This window comes from Aedes albopictus, chromosome 1, assembly GCF_035046485.1.
Source record: "Aedes albopictus strain Foshan chromosome 1, AalbF5, whole genome shotgun sequence".
NCBI lineage: Eukaryota > Metazoa > Arthropoda > Insecta > Diptera > Culicidae > Aedes > Aedes albopictus.
In genome coordinates, this window is record NC_085136.1 from 200,111,691 (window position 1) to 200,124,859 (window position 13,169).

Genomic DNA, 13,169 nt, shown 5'->3' on the forward strand with positions numbered 1-13,169 from the left:
GTGCAGCGAGAAGGTCCACTTGGACGCACGACAAAGTTACATCATAATCATAACCAGTCAGTGGAGCCTCCTGATGAGAGGGTGGCTCACGTGGACAAGGGTACCTACTGTCGTCACTTCAATTTCCTGACGACGAGACGCGGTCGCTAATGATCGATGCGATCGTGCAGGGCAACCTTCTGATGGGTACATATATCTTCCTTGTGGAAGTGACTTAAGGTTACCATTTAAAAGAAGAAATTATGATAAATTGGAAAAAGGACGGAAGCAAACATCGCCGGCTGGAAAACTGCCAATCTGTGTTATAGAAGTGAAAGCTATACTGTACATATATTTTAATGTTTACATTGCAAATTATGGGCTTCCTGGTCGCTGCTGGGTTTGATGGATTAATGGTATTTAATTCAAGCAAGACGCATTTTAATTTCACGATTAAGGCAAATTGTTTACAGTGACCGGTGAACTTGCCGGCAAATATATAAAGGTATCTTGCTGATTGATCACTTAAGTCTTCCTTACCAAGGGTAGTTCACTAAGCTGAATACATTGCCTATGCAACTTCGCTAACGAGAACACATTCCTATTTCAAAATTGTTTCAGATTGCGGAGTTAGGACCTCTCGCCGACAGCCGCGTAGCAATAACTTTGGCAACAACAACGATTGGAGCAACTTTTACAATAGAACTTCAGCAGGACCACCAGACCATCAGCAATCCGACATGGACAGCGATCCGGACGAGGCCAACCGCAATCCAAAGATTATGCACGGAGTGCCCACTCTTGAGGGTCAGTACCCTTGGCAGGTGTCCCTGGAATTGATGCATCCCTCCTACGGATTCATCGGACACTGGTGCGGTGGAGTGCTCATCGATCGAAACTGGGTGCTATCTGCGGCGCATTGCATTCATAAGTATTGGTCCATGTTTGTTTCTGTGTTATATCTTTTAATTTTAAAACTTTGCCCTTATTTTAGCGATTTATTCAACCTGCCACTGCCTCCCCTATGGACAGTCGTGCTAGGCGAGTACGACAGGTCACATGAATCCGGGTATGAGCAGCGGATTCCCGTCGACAAGATCATCCTTCACGACAAGTATCACAATTTCAAGCACGACCTTGGTATGAGCTCACGATGAACGCAGTTAAGAATCATCTAATCTTAAATAATTGTTGCACAGGAAAAATTATTCTTATTTTAATTTAGAAATTTAATAATGTGGGATCCTATTTTGGCAGGAGTCCTATTTTGGCCTATTTCAAGCAAAGCAAAGCAAAGATAAGCGTAGTTGCTACTCCGTGATTGACCAGAACAATCGAAGTTGCACAGAGATCCAATGAATGGTGCTTGGGACTAGCTACACACTCTCAATGTGCACAATTCGAGAGTTGAATAATTTAAAGTCAATAACGGCGCCGGCCACGTCCTTACGGTCATCAGGAAAGGGGAAGGAATGTTAGTTCCGTTGTTACTAGAAACCGTGGAATCCACAGCATCCACACAGTTGCCTCGGGAAGGAGTATTTGTTAGTAGGGTAGGGTAAGGTGTGGATCTTGGAGCTACTTTTGGTAGGTGATATGATCCACTAGTTATATGAATTTACACGACACGGTCTTCATCCCGATTGTGATTTATTTGGTCGCGATAGTAAGAGTAATGCACATACGTCAACGATCGTAATATATTAAACGCGTCACCGCATTGATCGTTTACACTACCGTGGAAACCGACTATCCCACGAAATTACCGCACGCTTCTGATTTCGCATTCAATATTCGCGTCCCCATCTCCCTAGCGAGAAAACCGACCGACTCACGGAAATAGTCGCGCGTTTCCCACAGTATTGAACTTAGAGTATACGGAGAATAAACGTTCAAGCTTAGATAGCTATTTTCGAATTATGTATTTTACTAAGAGTAGACCCATGTGTTACCTGTGATCGACAGCCGTTGAGGTAATTAAGCCAATTATTTTAAATTTGCTCAATGATTGTTGTGAACTGCAATCACTTTCTTCTAATATTTTTATCGCTTCAATATAAGGCCTGCACCAGAGCTACAAGATTAATTTGCAGATATTACAGTGTCCAGGAGTCCTCATGAAAACGCATCGGCAAAATTACCCGAACTTCTAGTATGTAAATAAAAAAAACTCGGAATGATCTCACCCAGTTCCATGTCGTTGGATGACCGCAACCACTCCTTAACTCCTTCAATTTTCTGCAATACTGTTTACTATTAAGTATGCATCCTTTTTTATCACTTCACGAGGAAGGACAATGTGCATGGCTAAATTTGACCGCGTGACGAAAGTAAGCTCAAACTTATTGTAAAACTATCGATTTGGTAAATATTTCAAGAAATAATCAAATTATGGGTTGATATGAGCTGAACTACACAGTTTATATTATGGGTTAACCCCTAATCCACTCTAAAATCTCTTTTCCGGCTATTTGTCGAAGTCGAAAGAAGAAAAGTACCCTTAACGGGCAGTGACAAGAATATTGCCACCAGCGCTGGTGGCCTAAACGGGCAGTGGCAACTATATTGCCACTTCAGAAAATCGTTTTTGGACTGAACGGGCAGTGTCAACTATATTGCCACCTAGATTTTTGAGAGTTTCTTTCAAACAAAAATTGTTTTATACAAGTTATCATGTATATAATTATTTCCATAATAGTATGCGTTGACAACTCTTCTAGTTTTCTCGGCCTTATAAAGGGTTAAATGACAATAAAATCTCGTCCTTCTTGCTTACTTGTTGTACCATGGGCGGATTTCCACCTCACACCCTGAAAAATTTACAAAAATTCTTTCAAAGAACTTTCCTTGTTTCATTTCAGTGCTCCTTAAGTTGAACCGGCCAGCTAACATTGCGCCCAACACACGAGTCAAAAAAATTTGCCTCCCATTTGCTGACATCAAAGTCAACACAATGGTCAACGATCCCCGACCGGAGCTGGACCGAACGAAATCGAAACCCAGCACAGGACAACTATTTTACTACGACTACCTTGGCCGCCCACCGGATATGGGTAGCACCGGAGGGAGTTCACCAGTGGATGGAGAGGACAACATCGAAACTGAACCAAACTTTCCCGAGCCACTCCCCGAGCGGGAGGACAATTACCTACGGCGGTTACGGCTCCTGGGGGAGTTGCCTGGTCGGCCTCGAACGGCACAGGTCGTGGTGAGCACTCTGATACGGGAACACCTGATGAAGAGAGGAAATTCCACCGCCAAGCCTAGAAGAGCGCCACAAACAAGCCGACGAGGGCGTCGCCTGTACCAGACGACCGATTTCGATGATGACAACAGCGACACCGATGGCAACGATAACGATGACGATGACGACGGGATTCGTCGTGGGACTCGCCACGGTAGCAAACGCCGGCGAAACGATAAATTCACCCACGGGGCCTTCTATCGGAATGATAACTACCGGAACGAGTTCGGCGTGGGCCAGGAGAGCTCCGGTGCGGGATTCAGTGCCATGCCCGATACGTCCCAGTACGTGGACTGCCTCGCAACAGGTTGGGGCAAGTCGACCATCGATGATGAATTAACTGACATCCTGCTGCAGACGAAGGCCCCCATCCAGAGTAGTAAAAAGTATTGTACACATTTGTTTGCTTTTTTAAAAGCTTTTGTCCCAACGCACTACCGCCTGCTTTTTATTTGGAACTGCATGCTATATCGATTTTGAATGCCATCGCATCAATAGCTTTATCTTTCCCATTTCTCTATGACTGTATTCCAAGCAATAACATTGGCCCATGCTTTCTGCATGGATCGTTTTTTTACTGGTTTCTTGTGTCCTTTCATTTAGGTGTGAAGAGGCGTACGGAGATTTCATAAAACTGCATCGAGGCCATCTCTGCGCGGGAAACGTCGATGGGACCGGTGGCACTTGCGTGGTAATTATTGGTTCGAATTATTGTAAGCAAAGATTATTGTAAGCTTGAGTACCTAAATGGAGCTACTTTAATTAGGAGGGCAATATTGATTAGCTTTAACAATCTCCTAAAACGTTCAAATAATTATTTTCTAGATTTCGATTTGTATTTAATTCGAATTAAAAAATAGACCAAAATACTTGCGTGTAAATAGTAGTCGAATAGGACATTTCTTTGAAGTATTTGTCAGTGTGTTGATGCAAGTACATATCAGTCAGACGAAGGCCTGTGTCTCCTCTGATGTACGCAGGAGTCACCTGCAATCAACTCAGTCCATGGCTGTGCGACTCCAGTCACGTACTCTGTGAGGGATCCGCAAATCGTCCTCCACTTGATCGTCCCGCATTGCTCGCTGCGCACCACGCCTTCTTGAATCATTTTTATCGAGTTGTTAGCCAAAGTCCTGATGGCGTGACCCATCCATCGTAGCCTCCCGATTTTCACGGTGTGGACAATGGAAGGTTCTCCAAGCAGCTGATGCAGCTGGTAGTTCACCTTCTCCACTTTCCGTCTTACATACGCACTCCGCCGTAGATGGTGTGCAACACCTTCCGTTCAAAATCTCTTTGCTTCATCCTTTGTACTTTGTACGTCCGGTTGTACGTTTTCGCCATCGATTCAATTTTGAGAGCTGTAATATCAATATCATCGGCATCGGCAAAACCAAGCTGCTGAACGAACTGCGTGAAAACCGTAACACTCAAGTTTTTCCACGCGCTCCTTATTACACCCCTTAAAGCAATGATACTCGAACTACGCAAATCACTTGATCCATCGTCGCTTTGATCAATCGTATCGGTTTATCCGGGAATTCGCGTTCGTGCATAATCAGCCATAGCTGATTTCGACCAACGGAGTCACGGATGGCAACCACGTTTACGCTTCTTTGGCCGCCATCATTCGATACAGCGTGCATGCTGTTCCGCCCGACCACACATTAATGTATCTTGCCCACGTCGCGTGGGTCTTTTTTTCCTTCTAAACCATAGGGGGGAAAATCTGCTCAACAGATACCCTAACAGGAAGGTTAGGGTAGTGTGGGATAAGGCCGTCTTCTACAACAAAGTAAAAGCCAGGACTACTCTCTCCTCGACCCACTAAAACACATTCCTACGGTCGCCAAATCCTTCGTCTCTCCGGAACCACCAAGAAGGCATTGCTTCAGAGAAGGGCTAGTGCACATCGCACCCTCAAGGTTAGCTGCGTAGCCTTCAGCAACGAACATCGATGACTCGCTTTGGAGAGTCCATCACGATAGCATACTGGCCAGTTTTCCGAGTGGTCCTCACCACTCCCTTTGTCCTCGGAAGGTGGACAGGATCAACCCCGCACGCACCCAACTGCTTGGCATACATCAAGAACTGATGCCCACGTGCAACCCGATCTGACCCGCCCGCAAAGAAAGGATATCAGTACCCTTCAGGCCCTATAAGATGCACCAGAAGGTTGCAGACAGCAGGGTCTCCACCTGCCCCGACCCTTGCCGGGGAATCCTTTCCTACCGCAGGCTCGGATCCAACCCAGTAGACTGACGCCACGACAGCACCGCTACCGGACTTTCTCTCCGCGGCCACTTAATTGCTGTAAGGGTCGATCTCGACCGCAGAGCACCGGTATGACCTACGAAGCCGAATCCGAACCCATGGACCACCTCTTGTATCGCATCTGAAGTAGCCATTCGCCGAGTCCACGCGCCACCTCCTCTGTAGCTCCCAGACGATACTCATCCTATACTCATCCCTACACATCCTCTAGACCAATGGTTCCCAAACTTGTCGGAGCAATCGCCCCCTTTGAGCTGTTGAAAAATATATTCGCCCCCTATGTTTATATTTTTTGAAATAAGATTCGAAATTTTGGAATTTTGAAATTATGGTATGAAAAATCGTGAATAAATATCATTGAGAATCACATTTTTGGAGCATATTAAGAAAATGTAACTTCTAAATATAATTATTTTCAAACATCGAAGAAGGAAGATTGAAAGTAGCTGAATCCTAAAGCTTTGTAAGTCGTCTTGGTTTTGCTCACAGAAACTCCAAAAGTTTGACGAAGATTGAAACTTTTCCAAAAATTAGATAAACCGTAAAAATATGCCAAATAATAGAACAGAAACCCTACATGTAGAGTGGCAAATTTCAGTAATTTTACTAAATATGTAGGCATAAAATGTCATCTTGGATATCAACTTCGAATAACGAGATATTTGTAAAATCAAAAAAAAAAAACAAAAAAAAAAAAGAGGAAAGGCATAAGGAATCTGAAATAAAACCTTTAAGTCCGAAATTTTATTTAAAGTTCTATCAAAAAATCTCAAAATTCAGGAAGCTTGAAAAACTCTGTTAAAATCAAAACACTTTCAGAGTTTTACCATATCTTGAAATATTTGAGAACTTTAAGAAAAAAAAATCGCGTTTTGAATTCTCACCTAAGACAAATCAAGGACAGACAAGTTTCGTTTTTCTTGAAACATGGATAATCTAAAATTTTATTGTTGTAAATTTCTATAATTACTAAATTTAAAGAAAAATATATTTATTTTATTTATTTTATTGCTACATCTTCAACTATAAAGTTGCACAGACTGTTGTATTAAGAACTATACATACCATTATTTAATCAACTGTAGGACACACATTACACTACCATACATCAAAATAGACAGAAAAACTTTTTAATCTGATTTCATTGAGGTTCAACAAAAGAAAAAAAACATACAAAAATAACTTCTGCTTGATCATGTTTATGGCTTCCAAACATATCGTGAACGGCGTTCAAATTCTCGAAACACTATTCCATCAGGCCAGGTCGATTTACGCAAAGCCGAATCCTTCCATCGATCTTCTAGGGTGACTTTGAAGGAGATAAAATCTAACAGACGAAAATCTGTTCGTTTCGAGACTAATTTCGTCACGTTCAGGCAGTCTCGAGCCGGAGCAAGTGTAAAATGCACATAAATGTTAAATGGTAAAAATTCAAACATGTATTCGAGTATAAAGTATATTAAGTTGATTTAATATTTTAAATCAGATGTTTTTCGCAATTTTCAACCGTGACCTCTTTAAATTATTCACAACTAAAAAATACATTTCTGTGTTTCTTATTTTAGAAGAGAGCTGAGGAGCTTTCACTTATAATGGCTGATGACTCAGAAAAAAACACATGATCAAATTCTCCGAAATAGTTGGACTTCAGTTACGATTTGATTTTCAAAATGAATCTTTCTGAAAATAATTATAACTACATGAAGGGGAACTTATTCTATTTTTGGTAACTGGTTCTATTCGTCATGGGATAGAATATTATTTACGCCTGTTAAAACCCGAATTGACATAAAAATTTTGCCAATGGAGCTGAATTATTTGACCAAGTTTTAGATAATTCTGATTGATTGATTTAACTTTATTATGGAGACTTTCAGCCCTTGGCCGTTCAGACAATTCTAATGACAAAACCCCCTTCTGATGAAGAGACCAAAACTGTCAAAAAATTCACTCTAAATGAAATGGTTTTTGGAAAATCGCCCCCTTATTGGATTTTTCGACCCCCAATTTCTAATTTTGAAATTTTTGCTCCCTTTGATATCGTTTTCGCCCCCCAGGGGGTGATTTCGCCCACTTTGGGAATCACTGCTCTAGACCAAATTGTCCGGAGTTGTGTCCTCCCCGCATGTGGCAAGCATGCGGTCACGCATTGTGCGAAAACGCGGGCACACGAACAAAACGTGTTCCGCTGTTTCCTCTAAATCATTGCACACTGGGCATTCGGCAAAATCCGCATGCCTGAAACGGTGTAGGTACTGTCGGAAGCAACCATAACCTGAAAGGACCTGTGTCAGGTGGAATGTAACTTCCCCATGGCGCCTATTAATTAAACTGTCTACCCTTGGTATCAACCTATGGGTCCACCTTCCTTTGGTAGAACTGTCCCACGCGCGCTGCCATTTGACCATAGAGGCCATTCTTGCAGTCCTGCGTGTACCTCTTGTGCCGCACATTTCGAAGCACTCCATGTCCTCACTGATACGGATGCCTATAGGCACCATACCAGTAATGACGCAGAGAGCGTCGTGTGACACGGTACGGTACGCGCTCGCAATCCTCAGGCACATAAGCCTGTAAGAACTTTCCAGCTTCCATCAGTGGCATTCAGTAGTCAGCGCAGTGCCACACGCCGGGCTGCCATACCTAAGTATGGACGTTGCAACACTAGCCAGAAGCTTGCGCTTACTGGCGTACACCGCAGAGCTATTGGACATCAACCGGGACAGTGCCGCAATAGCTGTGGAGGCTCTTTTACGGGCATAATCGACGTGGCTACCGAATCTGTTTGACGGAGCGCTTCGACAGGATAGTGCACTCACCTACACTGATCTCCGCCTGCTGCTCCGACATCTGGTTGTTAACAACCGTCACCTCAGTCTTGTTGTGAGCCAGCTCCAGTTTCCTGGACTGCATCCACGCCTCCATAACCTCTGTCGAGTGGTCGGTAGTCAACTTCACCTCCTCGATCGTTTCACCGTAGACTTCGAGAGTAAGAATAGTAGTTTACGCAACAAGGTGCAGAATGATGATTTTTACAGCACGAGCCGTACATTTATCCAACGAGGCTTGCCGAGTTGGATAATTACGATGAGTGCTGTAAAAATCGAGTTCTGCACCGAGTTGCGTACAACGTTTTTTGCAACTTCATAAATTACCACTTGAAGACAGTTTTTAAAAAAAAATTTTTCATCAGACTGCACACTGATGTTCATAGTCATGATTAAGGAAGTCTGATCATAGCAGGTTATACTGTGCAGTTGTCACAATTTTTCAAACCTGCGTCCAGAAAGCATCAATTAGTTGATCAAAACTGAAAACAGTGCTGTAATGGTTCATTACGCAATGCAAAGCAGTGCTGTAATGAACCATTACAGCACTGTTAATTTGGTATGGGAAAGTAGGCCTTTTCCTGTCAGATTTGCGTGAGGTAAAATGGCCTATTACGATGAGAAGTTGCAAAAAGATCTTTACGACTGTAGCACTCAGCAATTTTAGGGATTTTCGGCCTTTTCAGTCGGTAAAATCAGCGAAAACTATTTTACCTCTACATCCGACGGTTTCGGTTGCTTTGTTCAACCTTTTTCAAGGACTCTAGAATTTTAAAAAGAGGGGGATAATAAGCAGGATAATATTCAAAAGAAACTAAAAATGCAATATGTACTTTTCCCCCCACTAGCCGAAGTGGGCCGTCATTCCTAGATGTGGACAACCGTGTATAGAACACCTCCCCTCCCCCCTCTTAACAACGGGACAGACCACTGTAAGTTGATAGTAGTAGGGCGTAGGGTAGAGTTAAAAACCGATGAGAAACTATTCTTGAAATATCCCCCCCTCTTTTTAAAATTCTAGAGTCCTTGAAAAAGGTTGAATAAAGCAACCGAAACCGTCGGATGTAGAGGTAAAATAGTTTTCGCTGATTTTACCGACTGAAAAGGCCGAAAATCCCTAAAATTGCTTCGAGAGTAATGTCGTCGGCAAATCCGACAATCTTCACTCCCACTGGGTACTCTAACCTCAACACCTCGTCCTACATGAGATTCCATAACACCGCCCAGACGTACTGGAATCTCCTAGCTGGTCGACGGACTCATCGCACAATAGTGGAATGACGGTTCGTGCGATCTCACCTCGACGATTTGTATTACGCGGTTGATCAACAGTCTCTCGCCTTTCGCTCGTTGGCACCTTCTTCTCTGAAAGCTCTCTCTGTTCGGAAAACCGCTGGAATCTCTTCCGTAGTGGGCTCTCATAGGTGGCACACATCACATGAACGGCCTCATCTCTGCATTCCGCAAAGGCTCCGGTGACAACCCATCCAAATTGAGTCTCAAACAAAGTTGGAAGTTGATCGGAGAGTCTCAATTGCGCCTGTCTCAGAATTTGTGAAAACAGCTCAGCGCCAATCAACAGATCCACATCTCTCGGTTCGTTGAATTTTGGATCGGCCAACCTGATACCGGTCGGAATCTTCCACTCTGATATGTTCACCGGTACAAATGGAATCCTTCCTGTCACCCTCGTTGTCACCAAACAATCCAAATCTCGTTCAAATTTGGAATAGTCGGAAGAAATCTTCAGATTCACATGATGCCTGACTTGAGATTTGACTCCTCCCACCCCTACAACTGGGACACTAGTAGGGAACCTCGGCAGCCCAAGCAATTTCACAGCTGACTCCGACAATAGATTGATCTGGGACCCGGAATCGAGAAGGGCCCGCAACTTGTAGCTTCTTCCGCTCCTTGAAGTTACGTTCACCAACGCTGTCATCAAAAACACATGTTTGGAACGACGTTGAACACAGGAGCACGCGGTAGATACAGGTTCCTCAGACACAGCACATGTTCCTTCCATATTCAATTCAGGTTGCTCGGACATCACGCTGGAACTTTCCTGATTCTGTTCAGATTGGGACAATTGCTCGTAATGCAGCATCGAGTGATGCCTTCTGGAACACTTCGAACACGACCTCTCAGATGGACAATTTCTGATTTGGTGACCCTTCCGGAGGCAGTTGAAGCACAGTCCGGATTGCTTCACCGTGTTCACTCGTTGATCGACACTCATGCTCAAGAAGATAGGACACTTGTGGTTGCTGTGCTGGCCTGCACAGATCTCACACTCATGCTCGGTTGAATTGGTTGTTGCTGGGTAGGATGTGTGTGGCATCGAACTGGACTTTGTCATCACTGTAGGTTTAATAGACGGCACCTTGTCCACCTCACATCTTTCGAGCACCTGGCAATAATTTCTCAGGAACTTCATGGTGTCATCAAGGTCTGGCAATTCTCCATGATCCAAGGTTAACTCCCACTGCTTTCGAGTTTCTCCGTCGAGGCACATCGTCAGCAGTTTCACCACGATTAACCCTGCTGTGCCATCAATTTCTTGCTCCATGTACCGCAATCCTTCCACGTGACGATTGCAGGTATCGATGAGGTTTCTCAACTCCTTATAACTCTGCTTGGGCATGGGCTTCATCGACAGCAAACCAGAGATATGGGTCTCGATGATCACTCTAGGATTCGCAAAGCGCTCCTCCAATATTTGCCACGCCTGCTCATAGCTGTTGTTGTTAATAATCCTCGCATCCAAGATGCCGGACGCATCGCCGATCAACGCCTTGTCCAGGTACTGCAGTTTGGTTGCATCAGAATCGCCACACTTTCCAACCAGGTCGCTAAAAAGGGCCTTGAACTTCGGCCAACCTTCGTACTTCCCATCGAAGGTAGGGATCGGGGTTGTCAGAGGTTGTTGGGTCACGATCACTCGAGGAACTCTATTGTTTGCCGGTTCTGCACGGTAAAAATCCACTAGCCGATTCAGCTTCACCAGCGCGTCTGTATGCAGCTCGTCAAACTCATCCAGCTTCTTGTCTTGATCCTCGACGCTCTCAGCCGGACACTGCGACATGATCGAATCATGCCTCGCGGAGTACTCTGAGTAATGGAGCTCCAGCTTCTTTTCGAACGCCTTCAGCTGAGAAAGGCTCACCGTTTCGGGATTCTCGGTAGCTTCGTTCAGCTTCCCGACGATTGTTGTCACTCTCGCCTTCACCTGCCCACGTTGGTGTACTAGTTTCTTCAGATTCTCCATGGTTCTCGCACTTCACACTTTTCACTAATGTCCACAGTTAGTGCTTTTACTTCAAACACTTCACTTTAGTTCACAAAGGGCTTCCACTTTTCACTCATCTGGGTACCACTATGCTTGATTCACTATTGACAGTCTCGATAGGAGGACTCACGAATTCGCGCAGACGGATACCATTCGGATAGTTACAAAATTCACGCTTTTGGAAGATGGATCACGCACAGACTTGCAAATACTAGTTCAATCTCGAATGGACGTATCACACTGGTGTTATCCGGCTCGTTCCGGACCAATGTTGGATACTTAACTCAATGGAGGTAGTTTACTCACCTGGAATCACAGCACCACCGACTTACCCGGGCTACTCGACGCTGACAGCCGCGCTCGTCGCAGCCAACAGTCACCCGGTGCCGACGACCGTGCTCGCCACGCACAATGGTCGGAAAAAGATAAAGTTCGGCCAAAACTCTTTTTATGTGTTTAATCGAAGTTATAGGTTGCCTAGATATAGTATATGGTGTTTTTAGTGTTTAAAAAGGGGTATTCAAAAATTACGTAATTTCAATAATTTCAAAAACAGTGAAAATCAGTAAACTCCATATTTTTTGCGTTTTTTGTTAGAAAATCAATTCTGATTTAAATAAATGATCATCTTTCGATCAAATCCAATCAAGTTTGTTCAAAACGTGTGAAAAATGTGGAAAGATAAATTTTATTTCAGTAAAAAATGGAAAAATAACGTAAAATATATGAAAAAAACATGATTTTTTTAAAAAGCTCTAATTTGAAAAACTGCAAATTTCTGCAAAATATTTAAACGTTTTTAGGCAGCCCTAAGCATGATGTTTAAGATGTACTATTCGAAATTGCGGCGACACGTGACGACACGAACCGTTTTTTATCTTAAAAATTCCCAAAATTTCTAAGGTACAATATATGAAAATTTGAAAAGTTTTGTGACATATTAATTTTGCACCATACGTGCATTCAAACAGTCCAATAACAAGCTTTCATATGCTGGATAACTTAAAATATATATTCCATTCTCAAAATATTATTATTCTACTTTTTTCGAATAATTCATTTTTCAATTTTATGACTTAGGCCACTTTGGCAGTAAAAATGTCATTGAAATACAAAAGCTGGTATTCTTTTAATTAAGAATCATAAAAGTACAGTACATTAACTTTGTTATAAGGTGAAATAAAGTTTAAAATTATCAATTTCGTTTTTTGGGAGTTTTGGCCGCCCCTTTGTATGGAGCCCGACCAATGTGCCACGGTCACCAGCCGACGTTGGAGGATGCCGACAGTTGCACACGTTGCAACCACCAGCCACACGTAACCGACGACCGTGCACACCACGGTTATCAGCCACCACAGGAACTACGCTTGACTCGCTTGTAACCGTGCCTCACAGCTACCAGCGAAGTATTCTCCACTCGAAGGACCACGGCCGGAATGCCGAAAACTCGCTTCTTTGCTCGCCGTTGCTTGATTGTGAACGGGTACGCCAGGAGTGACGCCGAACGCCAGGAAAATTAATGACGGAAAATTATTTCTGTAACTCTTATGGCATA

At 43.6% G+C, this 13,169-nt stretch overlaps 1 protein-coding gene across 8 annotated transcripts in view; it reads left to right on the forward strand.

The window, feature by feature from the left end:
• The window catches only part of LOC109432167 (uncharacterized), a 166,187-nt gene that overhangs the window by 146,001 nt on the left and 7,017 nt on the right, over positions 1–13,169 (forward strand). For all 8 annotated transcript variants that reach the window (XM_029866945.2, XM_029866944.2, XM_019708485.3 and 5 more), the window contains 4 exons: positions 601–910; positions 974–1,119; positions 2,841–3,609; positions 3,827–3,914. In XM_029866945.2, coding sequence (XP_029722805.1) covers positions 601–910; positions 974–1,119; positions 2,841–3,609; positions 3,827–3,914 — 1,313 coding nt within the window. The remainder of the gene's footprint in view (positions 1–600; positions 911–973; positions 1,120–2,840; positions 3,610–3,826; positions 3,915–13,169) is intronic.